This window comes from Acomys russatus, chromosome 11 (genome assembly GCF_903995435.1).
Source record: "Acomys russatus chromosome 11, mAcoRus1.1, whole genome shotgun sequence".
Classification (NCBI taxonomy): Eukaryota; Metazoa; Chordata; class Mammalia; order Rodentia; family Muridae; genus Acomys; species Acomys russatus.
The window spans coordinates 47,201,353-47,228,119 of NC_067147.1; the positions used below are offsets into that span (position 1 = coordinate 47,201,353).

A 26,767-nucleotide genomic window follows, 5' to 3' on the forward strand; every position below is an offset into this window, starting at 1 on the left:
GACCTGTGGTCCTCGTGGCCAGCAATGTTCGGAGATAATACTGACCAGGGGAGAGTGCTTTCACATTAGAGCTATCAAAACAGCTGGAAGATTGGTTTTTTAGTTGCTTCTCATTCCCAATTACCAGACTCTTAGCTCTGTCTGGTTTTCATTTCCTTTCATGAAGCAAAGGGATTTTTTTTTATACGTTCCATTCACAAAACAGCTGCAAGGAGCTGCCAGATTGTTTAAACTGCATTTGAAATGCCACAGACCCATCGGTGGCCATAGTCTAAGCCCTAACTCCACTGTAAATAGCACACCAGGAGCTCTCGGTAGAACTGGATCTGCCTTAAGACTGGAGAAAAATGATGAAGGTCTTCTGTGGTAAAGCATTGCCGGGGGTGGGGGTGGGGGGGATGGCTCAGTGGTGTAGAGTGCTGGCTGCAATTTCCAGAGGACCTGAGTTCAATTCCCAGCATCCCCATTGTGGTTAACAGCCGTCTACAATTCCAGTTCTAGGGGATCCAGCTCTCTTCCGTCCTCTGTGAGCACTGAACACATGTGGTGTACAGATACAGGCTGGCAGAGCACCCAACCACATAAAATAAAAATAAATTAAAATCCCAACATTATGAAGTTTCTCTGGAAGTCTGTGCACACATGCGGTACATCCTTCAGCGAGTTAGTACCGAGTCTGGAAAAATGCTTTCTGTGCCACCTTGGACATAAAATAAGAGATACAGTTATATAGCAGGAGCAAAGAAAGGTTAAAGGAAAATGAAGGCAGGGCAGAAGCTTGCTGGATTTACGAGAGGGCGGGGAGCATTATCATTTCTAGTTGGAAATGTGCCTCTTGAGTCTTGACCGATGGTTGACCTGTCTGTGGGTGGACTTTAGCCATCAGCAAGAACATCTTTCATACCAAGAGGATCACAGGAGACCCTCACGCGTGGGCCTCTATGGCTGGAGAAGCAGTTCTCGTTTAAAGTGGGAAAGCAGCTGGTTGATGGAGAAGGCCGGAAGCTCCGTAGAGACGTCTAGACTTTAGATGGAGAAAACAGGCCTTTGGGCTGAGGCCCTGGCTCAGTGCAGACGTCAGGGGTGGAGATGATGATAAGTTAGCCTGGGGCTGTTGTCATTAGGACTTACCTCTATAGGAAGCAAAGCCACCGCCAGGAGAAGACACCACAGCAGGACGCAAGGGAAAGCCACAGAGAGTGGGACCAGCTGTCTGCCACACACAAAACCCCTTGGAACTGCTGTTCAGACAGACAGCTGGGAGGAGAAATGGCAAAGAATTTGGCTGAGCTGCTTGGTTGGTAGATAGCTAAATGGCCAGGACATGAGTGAAGTTGCACCGAACCCCGTTAATTACTCAGGAAAGGCGCTAAGGGCTTATCTTGCGCTGTTCATCGAGAAGCGAAATGCATTTCCTAATAAGCTTAATTCCCTACGATAACTTCTGCCTCAGGCTCTCACGTGTCTGCATGCATACACCAACCCTCAAGAAGATTTCCTATAGTCTTGCCACTCCTGAGGACGGCCAAGGAGAAAGAACTCCGTGTCTGTGACCAGAGAGGATGAACATGGCGTATTCCCTCGGTTGCACACTCAGTGCAGTAAAAATAGGAGCCACAGTTTAACTTGCCCACAAGTACCTTTAGCTGAGGAAGCTGGGTACAAAGCACAGAGTCAGGCAAAGCTGGTAGCTACATGTGTGCTACAGGCAGTGAAAAAAGGAAAAGGAAATAAAAGGATGCAAGGGAGTTGAGGAGCTGAGGGAAGAGTTATGGTCCTGGAGAGGCGCCTGGGCCTTTGAGGGGCCTGGATTGGTCACTTTTGGGTGACCTCTCTTGAGAGGACAGTGGTGTCCGCTACTTGGTGGCGTGTAACTGAGCTCATCTGAAGTTTATCCTAGGGCAGACAGCGCACACGCAGCGCAGGTGCCATCACTCATCCAGCCTCTGAGTTTTCTAGATGTTCTGCAGTAAGGGGTCCCAGTCACTGTCCCTCAGCAGGCGTGCGAGGGCCATACAGAGTGACCACTTACCTCAGTGGCTGTCAGGCCACCCTTTGGGTGTTGTAGATAAGAAATCATCTACATTACAGTTCATAACAGTAGCAGAATTACAGTTAAGAAACAGCAGTGAGGGCCTGGAGAGGTGGCTTAGTGCTTAAGAGCGCCGGATGCTCTTCCAGAGTTAGTTACCTGAGTTCAACTCCCAGCGTCCACATGGCAATTCACAATGGTCTGTAATTCCAGTTCCAGAGGATCTGACACCTTCACAGAAAACTACTGTACGTAAAATAAGAATAAATAAATCCTTTAACAACAACAGAAAAAAGAACTAGCGACGAAAAATGTTATGTTTGGGGTCAGCACAGCATGAGGAACTGTGAACTTGGCTTACACCAAGGCTAAGAGCAAAGGGCTTGAAGCCAGAGACCTTGGCTGGAACCCTCCGTTTCCCCCTTACCTGCAAGGCTGCCTCTGACTGTCTGTTAGCTTGTGAAGGCAAGCTTCTATCCTGGGCAGTGCATGGGGCCACAGTTTCTAGCCAAGTGAGGGCAGCAATAAATGCAGCAAATTACAGAAGGTGCTCAGTGTGTGGTGGCGGCTCTTAAGGGGATCCCCTACTTTTAGAAGGACGTGCTAAAGTGCTGCAAGCTACATTAAAACTCACAGGAGCAGCTAGCAGTGTGCTGGCTGCAGTGTAAAGACTGTGCATGTAGTGCTGAGGGGCACATGGGGAGGCTCCTTGGGAGTCTCTTTGGGGGCCCCCTCCTCCACCTTACTAGTTTGGCATGAGGAAGTCAGGCTTTGCAGGCAGAGGCCTGGAGTAACAAGGACAGGAGGTAGAGGCAGAGCCACCTTCTGGTAGGAGCAGGTCTGTGACTAGCAATATTGTCACTCACCATAGGCCTGGGTGGTCTCCAGAAAGCATTTGACCAGCCTAGTTCTGTTATTTCAGAGAAAAAGACTGTGGGAAAAGACCATGAGCTTTGCCTCTGTGTATGTATGTAGTATGTGTGTTCAGATGTGTGTACAAGCGTGTGTCCGTGTGTATGCAGGCCAGATGTCTGTATTAGGTACTACTTGCGTGGTGTGTGCGTGTGCTAGCACACACCAGCACGCCCTGCTTTGAATTGCCTTGTCACCTGAGAGGTGACAAAAGGGAGCTGCAGCAGAGTGGCTGTCTCTGCTCTCTCTTTGGGGGTCAGTGACAACTGTGACTTTCCACTGAGTCAAGGCTTGGGATAGCTGATAGCTTGCAGATGGTTAGTGTAACCTGGGGACCTTGTCCTGGTAATGACAGCTTTACCATCCAGTTTTCCTCAGGGCAAGGCTCTTGAGGAGGAAACCTAAGATGCGGAGCCGTTACAGCCTTTGTTCCTAGCTCACCGAGCAGTCTTTAGCGGAAATACCACCCCAGTTATTGACAGCAGTAGAACATCTGTCTAAATACGACTTCCTGACATCAGGCAGAGCCTCTCTGTTCTCAGATTAACATTCTCTGGCAGATGATGCTTGCTGGGCCAGAGGCTTTTCAGTGTTAGATTCCATTCTTTATTGTTTTAATTTACCTGGGGGCAGAAGCAATAATAGTCTCCCGCCCCCACCCCCCCCAAAAAAAGGAAAAAAATTAAAGGAGCGATTTCTAGCCAATAAAATATTGGCAGTTGAAAATGTGTCGGAGGATATATTTAGAAACACCTTTATGCAAATGGGTTGAAGGGTTTAAGACTCCAGCTCCTCTGGCCTTTAGCTCACCAACACTGCTGATGTTTCTAGGTTGTTCCAAGGCATGGGACTTCATAGGAGTAGCGCCTGCATCACCCTCGCGTGCCACCCGGGCCTGCAAGGGCAGTACAGTATTTGGTGAAGGTGGTCTTCATTTACTTTTGTTCAGAAGTTCCTCTGGGTCTTGTAGTTTTAATTACTGCCTCGCCATGTAGGAACCTGAGTTTTCAAGAACAAGTTAAAAATAGACTTGTCACACCTGGTTTCTGTTATGTTTCTGGGTCCCTTCAAGGGTGACCAGCTTGCTTTTAGAGATGGTACAGCAGCTGTTTTAGTCAAGACTTCCTGTGTTGAGAGCTGACCATGGGTGGAAGGTTGCCTCTAAACAGAGCACGCCCCTTCTGAGTGGCAGAACTCCTGCCAAAAACGTGTATGTGTTCCTTTGGGGACAGTGTGGCTAGAGCCTCTCAGTCACCCACTGCACCCTCCTGAGGAAGGGAGGCTGGCCTAATTTTTCTTGGATTTAATTTGCCTCTCTGCATACCAGGCATGTCCTAAGGACAGCTGGGAGCAGACTCTGAAGGCAGACTTCCTGCTCTGCTTGGGGTCTGCTGAGGGTGTGGGGTCAGGAGCGGGCCAAGCTCTGCTGCTTTCCAGGTGCATTGCGCTTGTGTTTTTACGTACAGTGGAGGTGAGGTAGGTGGGCTCCAGTGCTCATGCAGAGTGTACTGTTCATTGACAGGAAAAGTTGAATTTTGTGTTCATTGTTCCTAGCAGCTTTTTTTCTTAGTCTCCTCTGGGTTCTGAAGCAGAGGGCTATGGATTAGTGTCTGTGTCCTGTTGCAAGTGCGCGCGCGCACGCACACACACACACACACACACACACACACACACACACACACACACACGAGAGTGTTGGAAAATGTGGCCGGTTATTGGAAATCGTGGTTGGCTATTCATGAGAATTCTGGCCTCCCCTGTGTCTCCCTTGGTTTCTTTAATTTCCTTTCGGTTTTGAAAGTTGATTTTATGTATATATATAAATAAATAAATTATGTAAAATTTTTACTTGTAACATCGTCATCACTTTAACTTTTGCTTGCATGTATGCGGGGTTCGACGCCTCCTCCCTTCCCCCAGGGGAGGGGTGTTCTTTAGCAAGATGTAGGAGGTGTGATGGATGACTTCATTATGCAAAGAAAACTAAGGTTGGTGGTTTTGCCAGCACCAGCCTATGCACACCTTGGGAAATAGCATAGTCCCGAGTAATTTGCTAAGGGTATTTTTGGGTTGTGACATCTCTTTCTACAGACATGATGCAAAGCTGAGTAGGTTACAGTCAATTTGATGACTGGAGGTGTGGTTTCAACTTGGAAGTTTCCTTGGGCCAATGAGATGGCTGAGCGGGCAAAAGCACTTGTCGCAAAAGCCCGGTGGTGTCAGTTCAACCCCAGGTTTTAAGGTAGAAGAAGAGAACTTCTCTTGAAAGTTGCCCTTTGACCTCCACGTACCAGTTGGCCTTTCTGTCCTTGGTACCCAACTTAAGATGGCAATGTGTGCTCTAACATGTCCCTTTTCTCCACGTGCCAGATCCCCAATTCCTCACTGCAGAGAGATCCACGTGACGCTTTCAGAATAGATGCCTGTGTTTAGTTCTGGTTTGATATTTGCTCTTTGACACCCTGTGGTTACAAGGAAGCAGCTACCAGCTCTGCATGCATGGGCCCAGGTGGGCACCGCTGTGTGTGTGAGAGGCTTCCTGGGGGCTGCACGCCTTTCGAAGCACAGATCTGCATGGCATCCCAGTTGCTCAGTGTCCACACCTACATTCTCTTCTGTCTTCCTTCCAGCTGCAGCATGAGAAAGCAGAGCTGGAGCAGCATCTGGAGCAGGAGCAGGAGTTTCAGGTCAACAAGTTGATGAAGAAGATTAAAAAGCTGGAGAATGACACCATCTCCAAGCAGCTCACCTTAGAGCAGGTGAGCCGGAGCCTGCCTGGCTTCCTCATGAAGCCTCTTTGGGCTGCACTGAGGAGGAGGGGAAGGAGGAGACACACCTTTCAGCTCTTCCCTCCTGTGGTGGGGACTGTATTTTCCAAGTGACTGTTGGTGAGTTCAGTCTCTGTTTATTCTCTCACATGAGCTCCTGTGTGCGCATGCTCTCGCTCCCTCCCTTCCCCCTCCCCCCCTCCTTCTCTCCCCCCCCCCCCCCATTGGTTACAGTTTTAGGAGCTGTGTGGTGAGTTTCTGATTTATATGGGAAATGATAAGTCCCTTTTCTGCAAAGCAGGGATGGGGATAGAGAGATGGAGGTGTGATGGTGGCGGCGGTGGTGTAACCTTGGGATGGCTTCAGTGTCCTATGGCAGGATGGGCATCATTCCCACAGCGCTCACAGGAGCAGCCTTCATTCTCCTAGCCTTGTAGAGGCCGATGATGCTTCAACTTGTTTGGGGTCAGCTACTAATGTAGGATGACCCTGATGGATTGTGCTTCATTCTGTGAGTCCAGGTCTCCACTCACAAGCACAGCAGGGAAGGCTGAAACTGGGGGCAGCGGACCAGGAAGTTCAAAAGGTGGCTAGTCTGGCTTCGGTGATTGTTTGTGTGATAGGCTGGTGTGAGTGTCCGGTCCAGAGCTAGCCTTAGAAGCACACTCTGGTCCTTTCATTCGGGCTGCTGTGTCCCTGGGCTTGTGATCTCTGGTGCCTTTTCTCAGCAGCCTGAAATGACCTTTCCCTAAGACATGTTGTTAAAGGCCGTCCATGGTGTGTGTGGCTGTGGGCTTCCATGTAAAGCTGAGCAGGTGGGCTAAGACATCCCATCTCTGTCTTGTGTGCAGGCGCCGAACACCATACGATGATTTGGTTAAGCCTCTTGGGAGAGCACTCTGATCTCTCTGACAGTCTCCATCTTTATCCGTTAGTCCATCCCAGTGCCAGCTCGTTTGTCACTCAACAGCTCTAGTTACTCATCTGTTGCATTTCACGTGTATGAGTGTCTTCCTTGCATGCGTGTGTGTGCACTGCTTGTGTGCATGGGTACCCACAGAGGTCAGAAGAGGGCATCGTACCCTGTGTAACAGGAATTACAGATGGTTGTGAGGCGCCACGTGAGGCTGGGAACTGAACCCATGTCCTCCACAGGAGCAGCAAGTGCTCTTAGCCACCAAACCATCTCTCCCGCCCCTGTAACTCCGGGTACAACAGTTTGTCTGAGTTGAAACCAGGATAGGAGTGAGAGGTTGGGCGTGTTTGCTATTTACGTAGTTCCCTATACAAAGGTAACAAAGCAGGAGACTGACTGTCACCAGGTTGTGGGACTGAGTGGTTCCTTTAAAATGCCCCCCCTCCCTCTATGTTAAAATTTGACTCCGAAGGGTCGGTTATTTCATGAGTACATCTCAAGCACTCTTGTTTCTGCTCATCGTCTTTCAAGTTTTGACACACTATACTCATTTCCTCAGTTTAAAAGCATTGTGTTCCAGTGTTTACCAGTAGCATTGTGTTCTGGGTAGACAGACGGTCCTGCAGAGTACACCTTTTGGTTCAATCCATGATACAAGGCCCTGGCGTCTAAGCCATTTAGCCCAGAGACACCCAGACAGCCCAGTAAGGGCTTCAAGGTATCAGATTGTGCAAATTGGTGCTGAGACATGGCCTTTTATGGTGTTGATTGTCAGTATTTAAAGCGGCTTTTCTCCTGTGTGTTGTGGTCAGAGGCTGTGACCCCTTCCTGGGCATCCATTGTGGCCAGAAGGTGGAGATGGTGAGCTAGCACCATCAGGAAAGGACTGTGCGCCCCTGGCTCTGGGGAAAGTGGCGTTGTGTGACACACACATCTACTTAACCCAGATAGGGAACTCATGGCAGACCAAAATACAGATAACACCACAGCCCAACTTGGTGAACCAATGGGTTTTATTGAGGTTGCTTACAGGAATGTGGGTGAGGGGTTACTTAGAGGAGCAGAAGTGACTCAAAGATAATTTGCTCACCAAGGCCCACCCCAGGAACTCTGGGAACTCTGGAGCACACCAGACAGCCTGCAGGCAGCTCAAGAGGCTGCAGTGTCCTTCCTGAGTGACTCAGGTCCAAGCCCCTCCTGGGTCCACTGGTCTCTGCTTCTTAGAGGCGTCTGGTCTAGTCTCAAGTCTTCCTTGAAGCTTGGCTCCCTTGAATCTGAGGGGAGCTCTCCTTTATTATTGCTTACACTGGCAGGGTGGGGCCTAGTGAATCTTGTCAGTTTCAGGGACTTCGTATTTTGGAGTTGTTTCCTTACCTTTCTGTTTAAAGAGCTTCACTGGAGGATGGAATGTTTCGATCTTAGAGGAAACTTCTACAAACGGGGGTATGAAAACATGTCTGGGGCAGGGATGGTGGTACCCACTGTCTGTCAGGCTGTGGGTGCTGCTGGCTTAAGGAACACCTCAAGATGTGCTTAGTGTCCGTGAACTTGCCGCTTCCCAGGAAAAGGTCTCCAGTAGGCCGTGCACGCCTTGTAGAGCCTCTTGGTGAACAGGACTAATCAATGAGGCATGTCAAGGTTATATTTTAATTAAAGTGGAGAAATGTAACATTGTCTAAAATGTCTCTCCCATTTGTGTGGGTAGGTCTGGGTGGTTCAGTGTGAGGAAAATATACTGCATCTTTTTTCACTTCAGATAACCTTCGCCAGTGTTTGGGGGGGATGTTCTGGTTTCTTATGAGACTGTGCTTGCCCCTGTGTATCCTATTTAACTTTGTTAGAGCATCAGATCCCTTGGAACTGGAGTTACAGACAGTTGTGAGCTGCCACATGGGTGCTGGGAATGGAACCCAGGTCCTTTGGAAGAGCAGCTGGTGCCCTTAACCTCTGAACCATCTCTCCAGCCCCCAACCTATGTATTTATGGGATGCCATGCTGTCCCTTGCACTCAGCCGTGTCCCTTGCACTCAGCCGTGTTCCTTGCTATGCTATGCATGGCCTGTTACCATCAATGGAATGTCCGTTTGTTTTTTCTGATGGTCAGATACTACCATAGTCATAGCTACCTGAGAGGAGTGCTCTGCTCTCTGGCTCCACGTATGGACCACAGTGACCATAACTAGTCAGAACGGTCCTGAATGTTGCTTTGAGTGCAAAAGTAGGGAGCTGTCATTTACCTGTTAAAAGACTACACTGGGTAGAGGGAGTGTTCATGGCCTGATATTAAAGTGAACCGAGCTAGGTGTGAATCTGGCTTCTCTGTTTAGGGTTTGCTCTTTTTTTTTTTTTTTTTTAAAAAGACAGATCTCACATAGTCCAGGAAGGCCTCAAACTCACTATTGTAGCTGACGGTGACAATGAACATATCATCCTCCTGCCTCCAGTGGAATTAGAAATGTACATCGCCTCACCCAGTTGCAAACCCAGGGCTTTCTGCATCCTGACTTACAGGTCATATGCTTAATTTCATTCATTCACAATTGTGTCTCCATCATTGGCCAGTTTTAGAGAGTCCCTGTGAAGTCATTCAGAAACCCTGCACCCTCCGCCTTGACTGATACTCTGCTTTAAGCACTGTACTGCCTTCTGTAGAGGCATCTGCTTATTCTGGGCATTTCTTCCAGCTAACATAGTACAGTATGTGTTTCCTTCCTTTTTTCTTTCTTTCTTTCTTTCTTTCTTTCTTTCTTTCTTTCTTTCTTTCTTTCTTTCTTTCTTTCTTTCTTTCTTTCCCCCCTGAGACAGACACTCTTTGTTTTAGCATAATGCTTCATGTCTCCACACTTCTAGCCTTTTCTGGCCAAATAACTTCCCACTGTATATCACATTTTGTTTATCCACTCATCATCTGATGGGTATTTGGTTGGCAGTCAGAATGTTTTACAAAGATTTGTGTTACATATTTTTCAATGTGGTCAGTAAGAAACACCCATTTGTACAGCCTCATACCAGAAATAGAAATTACCAGGTCACATGGTCAGTATTAAAATTGTACAAAACATAATCTTGCTGCTGGTGTGGCGTAGAACCTTTGCAAGTTGGGACCTGGGATGGAGGAGGTCGGTCACTGGGGGCATTGCCTTCAGAACGGTGTGGTTCTGGTGTTAGTCCAAGTTATGGAAGAGCAAGACGAATACTAATCCTGAATCTCTGACCTCCTGTCGCCCAGTGTAAGACTTCTGGCCTCCAAAACTGTCTCCTGAATAGACATTCCTTCATTGCTCCACAGCTTTGGGTGTTTTTTTACAGGGCCACAAAATGGACCAGTGAAAGAGAGGGGAAGAAACAATGGCCGCCCACACCCAGCAGAGACGCCCCAGTAACGAAGCAGGCCAGTAGTAGAGTGAATTCATGGCCATGTGACTTAGCTCTCAGGTGAATGACACGCAGTAGCCTGCCGTGAGCCGGATGCCTGCCTGCCCCCCTTTTATATATCCCTCCTGCACCTGGCTCCACCTAATTCCACCAGTTATTCATGGACTTTTGAGTGTCCTCTTAGGTGTGTTGTCTCTCTACTCTCTCAAAATCCATACAAGAAGGGTGGATTCTGGTTTGGTATAGTCATTTGATTTCATTAACACTAATCTATAATGCCAGCTTTTCAGCCAGTGTAACTTACAGACGTTCCCTGGAGTCCAGGTGTCATTGTTGACATGTTAGCCCGTGTCCACCAGTGTCGTTGTGTCCCCATGTCCCCTCCCCGCCAACCCTGCTTCTGGAATGAGCCTTGTGACACCAGGCCTATAATTTCACCCCTTTAGTGAATTAGGATAGATAGAGACTCTTACTCCTCTGATGTGGGAGGGATAGTTCACATGATAACCCAGCCCAGGGCCTGTTGTGTCTCCCTCCGTATCTGTGACTGGCGAGTGTGAGAACATTAAGGGCTCATGAGCGTTGCTTCTTCAGTCCTGTCTCATTATTTGGAAAATGTGGGTCACAAAAGATGAGACTGGTTTCACAATCGAGCAGTGGGCTGTGGACCCGTAGGTGGAAAAACATGTTTGGATAGGCCAGAAGTTGTTTCCAGAACTTTCTGGGCTCATTCCCTCTGCACAGAACACTGTCTGCCATATGTACCCCTCCAGGCCTCACAGCCTGTCCTTCAGCCAAACGTCTGCACGTGCTGTTGGGGCGGCTTGTACCAGTCACTCTTGGCTCGGTTGTTTCTATAGCATGAGCTCCCTAGAATGTCAAGGAAAGTAGAAACATTGCCAGTACCTCCAGCTCTGAGGGGTCCAGCGCCCATTTCTGGCCTCTGAGGACACCTGCGCACATGAGCATTCGTACACACCACACAGACATAAGTGTAGCCACATGTAATGAAATGCATCTTAAGGAAGAAGAGAAGCTGTTGCCTGTCCCTCTCGGTGTTTTGGGCTCCTCATTTTCCAGGAACACAAGCAACAGACCTCTCGCTCCGTCCTCAGCCTTGCTCATCCACACTTCACTTTCTGGGGCTTCTCTCCTGATACCTCGCTGTGACCTGGGTCCTTGTACTTTGTTTTAGGCTGCCCCTCCGTTGTGCTAAGTGGGCCACACGAGCCTACAGTAATGAATTCGTGTCTGTATCACTCACAGTCTCCGAGGAAAGATGACAGAAGGTTCCTGACCTGGAGCCTTGTTCTGGGATGACAAGTGGTCCCCAGTGGTCAGTGATGAAGGAAGTCTGGGCAGGGTTGAGGAAGCAGCCACTCACTGGGCAGCAGAGAAGACTGGGAGCAAACAGAGATGAAGACAGAAAAGAAAGACACAGACCTGCTAGAGAGAGACACCCACATCCAACCTTGTTCAGGAAAAGGGAGGTGTCCTAGCAGGCCAGAGTGTCAGCAGGCCCTGCAAAGCTGTGCCGAGAAGAGAAATGCTGATGGCAGTGCTAACTGGGGTCTTCCCCTTCCTCACAGGCTGTGGAGAGAGACAGACCGTGGTCGCGGGGTTTTGAGGACATAAGCTTATTGCTACGGTTAGTCATTTAACTGTCCAAAGCCTGGCCAGGTCTCAGTGCTAACTGTGTCACCTGGTGTTTCCCTCAGTTACTAGTCCTAGCAGGTGACCCACAGGGTTTTGCAAGAGCCCAGCTTCTAAGGACAGTGGCCCAGTGTCCTGTGCCATCTACAGCTACAGAAAACTGCATGGGCCAGTGTGGCAGTCTGAGTCCTTGGGGAAAGTTTTTTTGTTTTTGAATTTTTTTTTTTTAATTGATTAATTCTGTTGCTTGGCAGTGTCATGTACACATACAAGACATTCAGGTTACTTTCTTCCACACACCCTTTTACCTTCCTTTAATCCCTGTCAACCCCCTCCTCCCTACCATCCCACTCCACCCACCAAGCGTCCTCTGTCAGTGACCTACATCCCTGTCAATGACCCTTCCTCCTCAAACCCCCTTTCCTGTTAACTGTCCCCTACTTACCAACCCCCCTTCTCTCAACCAGCCCCTCCCCTAGATTCACAATCCTTCGTTTCTTAGGCGAAACAGGGATAAGACATTTCAAGCTTACATCTGGGGTTCTTGCTCTTAGAATTGGGGTTCCTTGTGTGCCTGCTGCTTGCTGTGTGTTCTCATAGCGCGAGGAGCAGTAAAATCCCGTGCCCTCCAGTGCATGTTTTGAAGCTCAATCTTAAACATCGATTTCAATTTAATGGAAGTTTCAAGAACGAGTTATTAAGCTTGCATTATTATTAAGTTCGCATTATGGTGACAGCCCATTGCTCCCCTAAGAAAATTTGGAAAACACGTATAAAAAGATACATAACAACACAAAAATATTACCAGGTCAGCACCTGACACCTACTGCCGGCCCCCGGCCCCCATCAGCTGCTCTTGATAGTTTTTAGGCACAATAGTCATACCCACTGCTCCTTTGAGAGGAGGAAAGAGACCTCCAGCCAGGCTAAAGAATATGTAAGATTTTTGTACCCTGGGTGTACGTGAGCTGTGGCCACTTCCCCATCTCTCAAGAAGCTTTGGCAGTCTCTGTGACTTCATTTGTTCTGTCATCTTGAGCTGCTAAGATGTCACAGTGTCAACTGAGAGGTCCCTGAGCACTGCCATCTGGGAAGAGAGATGTGCGCCCTGTAGCAGTTAAAAGGGACACCTGCCCACCCCCTCCCCCAATGTATTCACATTTCAGTGAAGTACAGAAAACTCCACTGCGGTCCTCCTTGCTTGACCTTATTTTGTTGCATCAGGTAATGTTTCTGTGTGGGTCAGTTCGCCCAGGTGGAATTACACGACGGACCGTCACAACAACTGTCCTGCGTAGGAAAGGGGAGCATCTCACCTTGGAGTGGCCGGACCCCCAAGGGTCAAGACTCTGTCCATTGAAATAAGTGACACTGGGGTGCTGTGCTGAGGGCAGCAGAATCCAGAGCCCCCTGAGTGCTGAGATCTCCTGCTTATCATTTGAAATCCGTCATGTATAAGCAGGGCCTATTCTGTGCCCATCCTAGCTCCTAAATAATGAATGACACGGAGACCTTTTATTGATTAGTAATAGCTGGGCAGACTTTGAGCTGCGCTAACCCACCTGCCCTACTTCCCAGCCACGTGGCCTGTTGTTACCTGTCATCTTATGCCATCTTAGTCTCTCTCTGGCTGCTCATGCTACATCGATGTCCTCATGGCACCGCCCCCCTCTGCTACCCGCCCCCCCCCCCCCGGGACCCTCTTTCTCTGGGATGGAGGTCCCACTTTAACTCTCCTGCCCAACTCCTTTATTAACCAGTCGGAAGGAGAAAAAATTTTACACAGCATTGATACAGGAGATGGCTTCCTAGAAATGACGACACCAACATCTGGACCATAACCAGATCTCTGGGTACAGAAACGAGCGTTTGAATACGCAGTGCAATAAACACCCTCCAGCAGCAGCAAGTGTCTGCTGACATCCCCTTAACTTAGAGAGAACCGCCTGGAAAAGGAGTGAGTGAGTTAAGTTCAGCAACCCCACCCACAGCATGAACAGTGGCAACAATAAATGGTTTTGTTTTAAGGAAATCTGAGCTTTGGATGCAGCACCTTTCGAGAGGTTTCTTTGGTTTTATTTTCTTAAAAGGATTTTAGCGCCAGTAAGATGGCTTCCAGTTAGGAGGGCTTGCTGCCACACCTGATGACCCAAGTTTGATCCCCAGGTGGTGAATGGAAAGAACCTGGTTCTACAAGTTGTTCTTTTGACTGCCAGCCTCCCCCACCAGAAAATGAAGTGACACTTGTGACAACCGCAGATGTGATTTCTCTAAGGACTTGTCCACTGACTTCTGTTTTATTTGTATGTATGTGCATGTGTGTGGAGTGACCCAGGAGGTCGGAAGAGGGCTGTGGATCTCCTTAAGCTGGAGATGATGGGGTCATGAGCCACCAGATACGGGTGCTGGGGACTGAGCAGGTCTTCAGGCAAGAGCAGCAAGTGCTCTTAACACTGAGGCCTCTCTCCTGCCCCGCCTCTGAGTTCTGGACATAGTTTTACCACCAACCTTTGGGAGGCAGAAGCAGGTAGCTTTAGAAGTTTTTAAAAGGAAAGAGTTGTAGGTTGTGATATAGAAGGCAAACTGTCTGGACTTTGTTGATGTTTCCCAGGGAGCTGAACATTTGCTCATTTTTACCCTCGTGCAAAGTGATTGATCCCGTAAGGGTGCTTAATACACACAATTTAACAGCACTTTAATGCTGGGCTGCTGGTTGCGGTATTGCTTCTATTATGAAAGAACAGAGTTCTAAAATTAAATGCCTTGAAGTGTTTTTTAATGACAAAAATAGATGTTCATTAAAACAAAACAAAACGGGTAAGGCTGGAAATGGTGCAGAGACAGCCATTTCATCCCGTGGACTGTTTATCATGCTAGATAATTTGTTCTTTCTCCCCCCCTCAGCACGGAAACATTTTCGGTCTCTGGAGTACATAAGCTGATCTTCAGTGGTGGTCATAACCTCTGGAATGTGAGAAGGGCTCTCCTTCCTCCTCCTATTACAGTTTTTATGGTGCCTTCTTGTGTGAGCCCTGGGGACACCCTAGGACCTGTCCTTAGTTCTGAAAACACGTGGGGATGGGGGCCTGCCTTCATCTATCCTAACACAGATGGGCTGCCTGGTTTCTGGTGTGCATGTGTGCTTGCCTCTGTGGGGTGTGTGGGTGTGGTTTTATTGTTGTTGTTTTTATTTGTTTGTAGGTCTGTTTTCCAGAAAGCAAAGGCCAGAGTCAGGTGTTCCTGGCAGGGAGGAGAGTTAGCCAGGCTGAGTAACACCCAGAAGGCAGCGGAGTCTGTGCTGGGGTCCCAGCAGTCCATGCACACTGAATCTGTGAAAGATATACCACAGAGCAAGGGCCCCTCTGCAGCGTCATCAGCTCTCACCTCCCTTCGGGAGGTACTTCCTTCCTTCAGATGTGCTTGCAAAAGCTGGATTAGCTGGGAAGCGGGACAGAATGGGGCGAGACCTTTGCTTGTCTCCACTCCAGCAGCAAAGTGCACACAGCTTGCTCCTGGTTTGCGTTGACCACTTTCTAAATACCGGACTTTCATTTTTGCAGGCAGTGCCGCTCTACCGATAGGTCTGCATCATGGATGCCTAATCCTATATGATATTAAAAGGAATAGTGATATGAGTGGGTCGAGCTACTAGAACCCTGAGATTGTGAACTGTAAAAACCTGTCTACACACACCTGTAATCCAAGAACTTTCTGTTTATTGTAAACAGCTGGTTATGGTGTGGCTCAGTACTGGCACACACCTTGTTTTTGTTGTTAGTTTTCCGAGACAGGGTTTCTCGGTGTAGCCTTGCCTGTCCGGGACTTTGATTTATAGACCTTCAGCTATAATCACTCTGAGGGAACTTGGGGGATTGGTAACCCCATCACCTCTTGTTTTCTTAGGCTTTCTCAGTAGGTCAAAATAAAAGAATCCTGGCTGAAGAGATTATATTCCCTATATCCTGTGCATGTGTGTGCGTGTGTGTGTGTGTGTGTGTGTGTGTGGTGTGACAGGTGGCTTCAAATCTCATGAGGTGTGTGTGTGTGTGTGTGTGTGTGTGTGTGTGTGTACACACCAAAGGTTGACATCATGTGTCTTCTTCGGTCACTCCCCTCTTTGTTCACTGAGGCAGGCTCTCCCTGAATCTGGAGCCTGCTGATTTGGCCAGTCTAGCTAAACCAGCTTGTCCCAGGGATTTCTCTTACCTCCTGAGCTTTGGGATCGCAGGCAGTGTGAGTGGTAGGGATCCAAATTTTTATCCCCATTCTTGCATGGTAAGTTGGTTGTTGTTGTTTTTTAAATCTACTGAGCCATCTTCCAACCTCTTTAATGCTTTTTTTTTCCTTCCCTCTCTTTGAACAGAAATTGCAATTATTTATTTGAGGGGGACATGGTGTGTGGCATGGGATGTGTGTGGAGGGCACGATGAAAATAGTCTTGAGGAGGCAACCGGGGCTGTCTTTGCTTGGCAGCAAGCACCATTGTCCACTGAGCCACCCTGCTGGGCCCCCAGGCGGCTTTGAGAGATGCTACATTGTAACCAGCTTTGTGTCTGTTCTGCTTCTAGGGGAGTCTTCCTCTCAGCTTCCTTTGCTGAGTTCTCACAGGCTTCTCTCCACATGTTATTTCCAGGGGTCTGGTGTTTGGAGTTCAAAGTGTGTTTTCCATGGGTGGCACCGATGATCAGTTGTGCTTGTGACTAAACCTTTGCAAAGTGGATTGGAAGAACCTTTCTGAGTCTCACAGCGGAGCCTGCTGTGAAGGGTGGAGTTGTCACTAGGCATCTCTTCACCTGTCCGCTCCCCAGCCGCAGAGTCCACTATTTTAATATCTGTTCTGTTTCGTTTCCATCTGGGCTTCAGGGTGCAGGGATCACAGGTGCGTGCAGTCTGCTCTAATAGAGAAATGAACAATGAGAGGCCGACACTGTGGAGCTGGGCCTCCCTGCCCTTTCTGTGCTCCCAGACAGGGGCCCGACGAGCTGGGTGATCCCAACGTCCCAGGAATACTTTCCTACACTGTTTACCCACTGAGGAAGTTCCAGGCTTAATTAGGGTATATAATGGGACTCTCAGTCTGACGCTAATTAACCCGAAATGAAAAGTGGAACTGCTGAACACCAGTGAAGCATTGAGCATGCTGCTGGAAGACTTAATTGGGAAGCTGCTTTTCAAATGAACTCTGCTGATCAGCTGTTTCCATGGGTCCTGCAGGCTGTGGAGGAACCTGCCGGGGAGCTTGGATCAGCCTGATACTAGATATTTGACTATAGGCGAGAGGGTGCCTGTTGTGGGAACCCTGAATTTTAAAAAATAATAAAATAAAAATGAGTTGTTTTTAGTTTTTCAATGTGCATTGGTGTTTTGTCTACATATATATGTCAGTGTGAGGGTATCAGATCCCCTGGAACTGGAGTTACAAACAGTTGTGAGCTGCCATGTGGATGCTGGGGATTGAACCAGGGTCTTCTGGAAGTGCTCTGAACCCCTGAGCCATCATCTCTCCAGCCCTGGGAACTCTAAATTTAAAACAAAGTAAAACAGGGAGATAATTATTAGACCAACGTTTTGTAATTTTGAGGTGGGAGCAGGTGACAGGCACACACACTCTGGTCTGGGAAGCCAGCCTTACCTGGCAGAGAAGACACTGTGGGGCCTCACAAAGTCCCCTGCGGTGCCACCGAGTGCTTCTGAAGTGGCCTGACTGTGCTCCCTCCCTGTTCTTGCCACTAAGCTATTGTTCGGAGCCACATTTCCCCATGCAAATGAAAAACGTTCTGTTTTCGATAAAATCTCTGCTCATTCGCTTGTCCAGAAAAAAAAAAAAAAAAAAAAGCTGCTAATATTTATTGATGAAGTGTTCTTGAATCTAGACACTTGGAATTCGAGATGAGAGGAGGGCGATGTGGTAGCGGTGGTGCATACAGTCAAGGCATGTCACACGAGTGTACAAAGGTGTCACAGCGAGGCCCCTTCTCTTGCTAATAAAGGAGGATGGGTAATAACGCCTCACAAAGCTGTGGTACAATATCACAACCAAGGTGCTGACATCATAAAACAATCAGCAGGAACAGGGGCCTGCGGAGTTACGTCCTAGGTGGCTGGAACGGGATAAAACAAAGAACTAGAGGTAGTGACAGATACTGAGCGCAAGATTCTAAGTGACTTCAAGTCACTTCAACTCAGCCACCTAGTCAGCCAGGCACCATACTTACACTTGCACGTGGTGAATTCCCATCTAGTCCCTTACTTCCTGTTCTTCCAACCAGCCACTGGTGGAGCTGGGATCTGAACCCAGTTATTTTTCTCAAAAGTCTCAATGTTTGTGGTCGTCGTAACTACTTAGTTCTAGAGCTTTCTGAGAGACAGAGAAGAGTCTAGTGACGGAGGTGGTTAGCACCGGGTTGGCGCTCTTGCTGGAGTGGTTACAGTATAAGAAATGGTTTGGTCTGGTGTCCTTTCACTCCAAAGCTACTTTGCCAGCTCTTTCCTCGTCTCTTTGACGTTCACGGTGAGATTCAGTCAAGGCTGCCCCAGTGCCCTGGCACTTTCAGTAACGCTGCTCCCTGTCTTTCCTTCAGTTGAGACGGGAGAAGATTGACCTGGAAAACACACTGGAGCAAGAACAAGAGGCGCTGGTGAATCGGCTGTGGAAGAGGATGGATAAGCTGGAAGCTGAAAAGAGGTTCGCTTAGCCTCGCGTGTGCGTGCGTGCGTGCATGCGTGTGCGTGCGTGCGTGTGTGCAACCGTGCATGGGTTTGGGGGACTCGTGGCTGTAGGACGTTTGAATTGCTCAGGTGACACATGCCATCCTATCTTGTAAAGGAAAAGTATGTTAGCCTTTTCCCTCCCATAGTCATCTCCTCTCTGCCTGGCTTTTCCCCACCCTGAAGTACAGAGTTTTTCATTTGTTGGCACGAGGCCAAGTCAGAGTCAACCATGATGCCACTCCCCACCTGTTAATTATTGCACGTCTCTATGGGCGATTTTTAATAGGAAAATGGCTATCCTTTTCCTTTTAAACCGACTGGAAATAAATTCCTGTGTATATTTAATACTTGTGCTTAGCTGTACGCGCACAGATATAAAGTGTTACCCAGCAGCAGGCATTTTTTAAATTGCCTCGTTGCAGATCCTTACTGGCCCTCGAATTTGATCACTGGACTCCGGGCTGGGAGGGTCAGCTTTGTGTGGGATAAAGGCAAGTTTCTTTTGAAGTTGGCTGTTCGCTCCCTGCCTCAGAATCGTGTGTTTGCCTTCCCGAAGCCTGTACTCTTCTACACTGCTCCGAGTTTATATGTAGAATTATGAACACAAGACAATCCACAGAGCATAAGAAAAGTGAAGATTAGAAATATGTGTCGAAAGAAAGAAAGAACTATAAATCTAGGAGAAATCCTCCAGCCACAGTCGGTCACCACAAATAGCCAGACTTTAATGGTAGCACTTCTAAGAAATTTGAATTTATGAAGTTATTTTGTAATCACAACCATATTTGCCTGTTAATTTTCTCCACTCGGGTAGAACTACACGTAAGTCAGTTTTCGGTTGGGCAAATTGAGGGGTAAACAATTAAATAGAAAGGAAGCCCCGGGAACCCCAGCAGCTTTTATAGAAGGAAAGTAGAGATTGTTGCGGTGAGCCTGCCTTTTCGGAATGCAGTTGCAGGCTCTGTGTACATACAGTTGTGCTAAGTTGTTAACTCCGCAGTACGAAACGGTCATTTTGTGGGTAGAACGCTGTTGATGCTTTTCTTATATTTTTGGTTGTGAGCCTAGCCTTTAACTAAGGCTGAGCTGTCTCTCTAGCCCCAATGTTGATGCTGTTGCTTGCTATTTTACCTGAGTGATAATTGGTAGGGAAGTGGGTACAACCGGTTTTTAACCAAATAATTCTGATTCGTTTTATCATTGCTCTCAGTTTTCCAGACTTTGTGCTCAGGTTTTGCAATGTCAGTAAGTGGCTTTGTCCTCCAGGGTGATTTCACAGTGCTTCCTAAAATTCACCCAAAGCATCAAGAGAGTAGATTTTTTTTTTTCATTCCACCCATCCTCTACAACCAGCTAGCTAACCGTGTAGTCAGCTAAGCCTGAGAGTTTGCTGGACCCTGGGCCTAGTAACCAGAAACGTGCTATGCAGACGTCACGGTTACGATGGGCTGCCAGGCCGGCTAGGCCCACTGGGAGAGCAGAAGGAACAGCGATGATGGCTCTGTGGTGTGCCGCCTGCTGCATAAGGCAGTAAGGACCTGAGTTCAGATTCCCAGCCCCCCCAGGAAGCTGCACATTCTAGCGCTTGCCCGTAATCCCAGGCAGAGACAGAAGAATCCGCAGAAGCTTGGGGCAGCTTGCCTTGCTTGGCAGCAGAGGACAAGAGACCTTGTTGCACACAAGAGGGGAAGGAAGGACCGATAACCGGAGATCGTCCCTGACCTCCAACTGCAGGTGGCATGCACGCACCTGTACTGACACATGAATACACAAAGGACAAAAACGAGATCTCACTGCTCTGGCCTGTCGACCTGTGGTGACAGTAGGCGAATGTGCACAGAGAGGCTGTGAGACAGAGGCCTCCGTCAGCTCTGTGGATGCACTTCAGGCAAGCCCTTAGCTTGGATGTTGTGTACTCTGTTGCTGTAAACTGTTCTTCATTATTGCTTTTTTTTTTTTTTTTTTTTCTTTCCTCCTCCTTTTCTGTGAAGGATCCTACAGGAGAAATTAGACCAGCCTGTGTCTGCCCCGCCATCGCCTAGAGACATCTCCATGGAGATTGATTCTCCTGAGAACATGATGAGGCATATCAGATTTTTAAAGAACGAAGTGGAGCGGCTGAAGAAGCAGCTGCGAGCAGCCCAGCTACAGCGTACGTGGCCCTCCTGTTCCCTCGAGTTCCTGCCTACTGAACCCACATCGGCCCCTGTTGGCTTCCTGATGAGCTCACAGCGGCCATGTTCACGGTGCTATCAGTGGCACACAGACATTTGCACACGTGTACCTGTTATTCTGGGATAAGAAGAGGCTTATCATAGGGGGGAAGGGGGGACTGCAGTTTAGAGTACTTCTAGATGGTTCCAGGTGTCTTACTTCCTTCCGTTGCTGAGATAGAACCCGGCTTAAGGGAGAATGTACTTATTTGGCATGCAGGTGGCAGCTGGTCATAAAAGGCAGGTCACAGAGGCAGGAGCTCAGGAGAGCCATTCACATCACACCCATGATTGAGAACAGAGAGCGGTTGATTGATGCATGTCTGTGCTTGGATAGCTTTCTTATACGTCCATCCATCTATACTATACTATACTATACATACATGCCTATATATTGACTTCCTTGGGAATTTCATATAATGTATTTTATATTCACTGTTCACCCTTTCCCCTAACTCCTTCCACACATACCCACCATCACCACACTCCCATCCCACACTACTGTGGGCCACGTCCCTCAAGAAAACTAATTGCCTTGTTTCCCCACATCAATTAATATAATTAAGATAATCCCTCACGATCAATTTGCTGAGACTCCTTTCTATGTGGTTCAGTTCTGGAACTTGGCTGGGAGCCATGTGGGTGGACGGGGGAGGGCCTTGGAGGGGGGCTGTCACAACCTACCTACAACTCCAAATCAGGCCTGGCTACCTGTTCTCAGTGAGGCAATAAAAAAAAGCCAAGTTAATGGCAGAAAGCAGAAAAGGAAGATTTAGTCAGTGGTCATATTGGGAAGCGGGGAACAAAGAGATCTAGCAACCCCTTAAGTCTGATTTTGGGATCCTGAGGTGAGATCGATGTTTACAGAAAGGACCAAGGATTTGCACATCTAAGCAGTTCTCGTGGAGGCCGTGGACCCATTTTTGTCCAGAGTTCCGGTCTCATCCTGAAGAGTGTGAAATCTCTTCCAGTGGGCCCTTACCTTCTCCCAGTGTGGGATTCCTGGGGAAATTGCAATTTCCTTAGTATCCACTTTCTGGTAGTGAGAATAAAAGAAGTGTTTCTCTTAGAATATTTTGATTTCTGCCTGGTACTGTTCTAGACTGTATGAAGTTGACAGTTAAAGCTAATCATGAGGCGAGGTGACCTCTGTCGGTGTTATGTTTGTGTGAGGCTCTGAGCCTGCAGAGCCCCCCACTGCACTCCTGGACCACGGAGGGAGGACTGTGTAATCTCAGATGACACTCGCACATGCTATCTGCAGAATAATTTTGCTTTTGAAATTTATACCCAATATTTTGGAAAAGGCCGAGGTGTTGAGTGGAAATCAGGGGTTCTGAGCGTGTCTGGGTCCCTCTGCATTTTTAAGGGCTCTGCCCAACTTCTGATCTTTGGCTGCAGACATGTCTTCCTTGAGGTAATACACTGGGGGAAAGATCTCCCCCCCCCCCCCCATTACTGCCAGGTGCATGGTTTGCACAGGCATGGATCTGGCGGCCTCCCAGATGCTACACACTAAGAGTTGCACAGTGACCAGGACCTGCGGCTTTCTCTCTGGAAACACTTTTTTAAAAACAGCTGATCTTGCAGTTCTTCTCCAGGCTACCTACACAGCTGCCTCAGGGCCCTCCTAAAAGGCTGACTATTCCATACATTGAATGCTCCAAACAAAAGATGCCTTCTCCCCCCCCCCCCCCCCTTTCTCTCTCCCTCCTTCCCCTCTCTCCCTCCCCGCCTCCCCATGATTTTCAAGACAGAATTTCTCTGTGTAACAAGCTCTGACTGTCGTAGACTCCCTTTGTAGTCCAGGCTGGCCTTGAACTCACAGAGATCCACCTGCCTCTGCATCCCAAGTGCTGGGAATTAAAACGTGTGCCTCTACCACCCGGCTAAAAGATCCCCTTTAAAAACATCTTTATTACATTTACTTACTTAGTGTGTGTGTGCACATGGTCTGGTGCTCACATATTGGTCAGAGAACAGCTTATAGGGAGGGGGTTCTCCTTTGTAGCTGGATCAGTTCAGCAGGCATGGTGGCAGATGCGCCCCTGCCTGACGAAGCATCTCACCAGCCACAGGGGACACTTTTTGTTTGTTACTGCGCCCCAGCTGCAGTCCAGATCCTCGGCAGACCAGTCCTCTGTCTGGAAGGCGCACTGATGATCTCTGGCTCCTACCTTACGGAGGAGGTGGTAGTTCAGGGTCTGTCTTAGACCCACCCTATATATCATAGAGACCCTGGCATGTTCTTATTTTCACCGTAACTAGCGTAGACACAGTGGCTCCAGACAATGCGGATGCATTATCTTGTAGCTCTGGAGGCCAGAGGTGTGACAGGTGGGGCTTCCAAGTAGAACCATGTGCCTCTGGAGGTGTCAGGGGATAAGGCCAAGGCTCTCCTCTGTTTTTGCACAGCATCGGGCCTCTGCTGTGGCTCTTCCTTGTGGGAGTGTCACTCCCATGTCCTGTCCCTGTTCTGGTCTCCTTTTCTCTCTGACTCACCCTTGTGGTCATTTTATACCCACCCTGTGATAATCCAGGACTGCCTCATCACCCCTGAATCCTTAACACAGTCACACCTACAAAATCCCTCTGTCTCTGCTGTGTAATGCGACTGACAGCCTTCACCAGCCCGCTGGGCACGAGTCTGCAGGCGTCACCATCGCTGCCAGCACCAGGTCGTGTCCTGAGTTCTTCCAGGACTGGACTGTGGTCCTCTGAAATGTTTGGGAATTTTGTTTTGTTTGTTCTGGATGTTGGTTTTCCGAGACAAGAGTTTCTCTGTGTAGCCTTCTCTGTCTTAGACTCGCTTTGTAGACCAGGCTGGCCTTGAACTCACTCACAGTGATCTGCTTGCCTCTGCCTCTCCGAGTGCTGGGATTATAGGCATGGTCACAGGCATGCGGCACCGCACCCAGTAGAAATGTTCGTTTTTTTTAATCCAAGTAATTCAGAGGCATATCTTGGATAACTGCTTGCAGATGCCCCATGAAACCAAGTGAGCTGGATCAGTACGTTCTCCTTGGGTGCCAGGCTGTTTTGAGCTGGGTAGGCAGTGTGTTTTATCACTTTCTTAGGCCAGCCAGCTCCCTTTTTCCTTCCTCATTTGTGCTTGGCTAAGTAGGCTGCTTTATTCTCACTGCACGGCTTGGTCTTTGAAAAGCCTTAGGATCTCACAGAAGCTATCTGTGAATGCTAGTGTGATTTACCCTGCGCGCCACCCCCCCCCACCCCCCACCCTACCAGGACAGAAAAGCCTGGTCCAAAGAGGCACTCCATCAAGAGCAGTGCTTAGAGCAGTGGTTCTCAACCTTCCTGCTGCTGCTACCCTTCAGTACAGTTCTTCATGTGTTGGTGACCCCCAACCCCTATGGTTTTTTGTTGTTGTTCCTACCTCGTAATTGTAATTTTGCTATTTATGCAAATATCTGTGTTTTCCAGTGGTCTTAGGTGACCCCTGTCATTCAGCACTCAAAAAAGTCTCAAAGCACAAGTTGAGAACCACTGGCATAGAGGATGCTGTTAGTGATCCGACCTGTCCCCTGCCTCCCACTTTGTACATGAGGTGGCCTGCACCTCCCTTGGCCCTCCCTTGGCATAGCTGTGGCGGATACCCCTCATGTCTCCATCCCTGATTTGAATCGCTCAAGAATCCTCAGTTTGAGCTGTGCCTTACAATCTGTTGGGGGCCCAGCCCCTGTGTGGTCCGTAACCTGGGAAGGGGACAGGGCACAGCCTGCTCACAAGAGCATTACTCGGCTGAAGCTGGTGTGACACCTGCCTCACTGCTTGACACCTTCAATTAAATTTTAGGGGGTAGCAGAGCATAGTGGTGATACACGAACTGTGGCCCCCACGGACTGGAGAGGCCTGTGAGAGAGGAGGAGGATGACAGTGAACCAGTAGAGGGCACCAGAGGAGTGCCTTGCTTCCAGCCTCCTGTGCTTGTGTCCTGATACTGGAGAAGGTGCAGGGTGGGCCTGCTGGTGTGCGTTGTGTAGATGCTTCCACAGAGAGTCCTGCAGTCCTACTTAGGGTGACATTCTTATCGCTAAGTCACTGTCTCAGTATCCCTCTGCTGAGTCCCCATATGCTAATGAAATGCCCTCTTCTTTCACTTTTGTTCGTCTCTCACTGTGTAGCCCAGGGTGACCTGGAATTCTCAACCCTCCCACCTTAACCTTCCAAGGTGCTGGGAATATATTCGTGTGTCCCTTGTCCAGCTTGAATTTCAGTGTTCTTGGGGAAAAAAAAGATGCTTCCTCTTAAATCACTGTTCTTGGAGCCTCACAAATCTTTGATTCTGGGACCCTTCACTGTTTACTGCTCTGTAGTCGGCCATTTGAGTCTGAGTAACAGCAGGTATGCCCAGGGCCACCTGGCACTTGCTGTTGAGCTCAGTGAGAAATCTGTGCACAAGCATAGTTGGGGAGACTTAATTTAAGCTGTTCATATTAAACATGAGCTTTCTAAGTGTTTTTTTTTCCCCAGCATCACTTCAATTAAAAAGACTTTGCATATGGATTAGGCAGCGGGGGTTTTTGGGCGTATTCAAAACAGCCGAGAGATTTAGTGTTTAGTCTGAGTAATAGTGTCTAATAATCTGAGCATTTTAATTCCTGAAACCGGGAGAGTTCTGGTTGGAGAGATATTTGGTGGTTAAGACTACATGCCGCTCGCTCTGTTCCTAGCAGCTGTAATTTCCCTGCTAGGGGATCGGATGTCCTCTTCGCTGCCTGGGCATTGTACTGTAGTGCAGTTGTCATCAGAACACATTATTAGTGGCCAGGCAGGATGGCTCAATGAGTAAAGATGCTTGCTGCCATGTTTGAGTCCCAGAACCCAGATGATGGAAGGACTGAAATAAGTCCCAAAGGTTGTGTACACACACACACACACACACACACACACACACACACACACACACACACACACAAACACACACAAACACACACACGAGAGGCTTACACACACTTCATGGAAAAGGGCTTTTGTTCACTGTAACCGAATGTGCTGTGCTAATACGGTGCTTCTGAGAGTTGCTCAGCTACTGTGCACGGTGGATATGCTAATGAGGGTGACTGGTGCCCCGCCCCCCACCCCCGACCCCAGGCTGCCTTTCTAGAGGGGAACCAGTGGGCCAGTCTGTCCCCTAACTGGGCTCTCTTCTCTCTCCGATTCTACAAGGGAGGAGGAAGTCTGACAAGGTGGTAAGATTAAACTGGGGCTCCAGGCCTGTGCATGTGAGGGATTAGGGTGAGGAGGCATAGCCTGCTAGCATTGCCTGCTAGCTTATCTGCTGAGTGTGACTCACTTGTAAACTTTAATACTTAGGATAAATTTAAAACCCCCCCCCCCCAGTCCCACATGAAAGGGCAGGGCCATCCCAAGGTGGGGTAATGATTGCAGGGAACACCATTTAATTGCAAGCCCTGCCTTCTTCAGATTCAGAGAAGATGGCGCAGTACTTGGAGGAGGAGCGGCACATGAGAGAAGAGAACCTGCGGCTGCAGCGGAAGCTCCAGAGGGAGATGGAGAGGAGGGAGGCACTGTGCCGCCAGCTCTCGGAGAGCGAATCCAGCTTGGAGATGGATGACGAAAGGTTCGCAGTCCGCACCCTACCACGCACGCGCACATATGTGCACTGTCTACAACTCCAGTTCCAGGGGATCCAGGGCCTCTTCTGGCCTCCCCACAGGCACCCACCCGGCTTGGCTGTGGTGCACAGGCATGCTTTCAGCCAAAACACCCATGCACATACATTGATTTTAAAATTATGTAGTCTAGAAGGGGAAAGGCTTAATTATCGCACGGTCTCGGACAGTGAACACCTCTAAGATGAAGCACATGCTCACAGTGAGATTTTGAGTACTCTGCTTATACTGGAGAAGAGACTGCCCTCTTTGAAATGGTGCACAGGGGAGAGAAACAGAGGCAAAGCTGGCATTTGTTTTTGATTTTTAAGTTTTCAACATTGATATTTAAAGGAACATGAGCAAGAAATACTAGAGAAATGTATTTTCTGGCATCCCTATTTCTAATAACACGAATAAGTAAGTTCACATACTTGGATAAATGCATCCCAGACACATTTAGCAGGATTTCCTCCAAACCTGCTTTAATTGAATTGCAAACATTTTGGTGATTTGTTGTTGTTGTTTTATTCTCCCTTTACAATTTTTACGTT

General features: G+C 48.5%; 1 protein-coding gene across 1 annotated transcript in view; it reads left to right on the forward strand.

The window, feature by feature from the left end:
* The window catches only part of Ccdc6 (coiled-coil domain containing 6), a 93,130-nt gene that overhangs the window by 50,487 nt on the left and 15,876 nt on the right, over positions 1-26,767 (forward strand). Inside the window, exons 3-6 of the mRNA XM_051152497.1 lie at positions 5,575-5,703; positions 18,238-18,341; positions 20,359-20,519; positions 26,026-26,182. Of these exons, the coding sequence (XP_051008454.1) occupies positions 5,575-5,703; positions 18,238-18,341; positions 20,359-20,519; positions 26,026-26,182 (551 nt within the window). The remainder of the gene's footprint in view (positions 1-5,574; positions 5,704-18,237; positions 18,342-20,358; positions 20,520-26,025; positions 26,183-26,767) is intronic.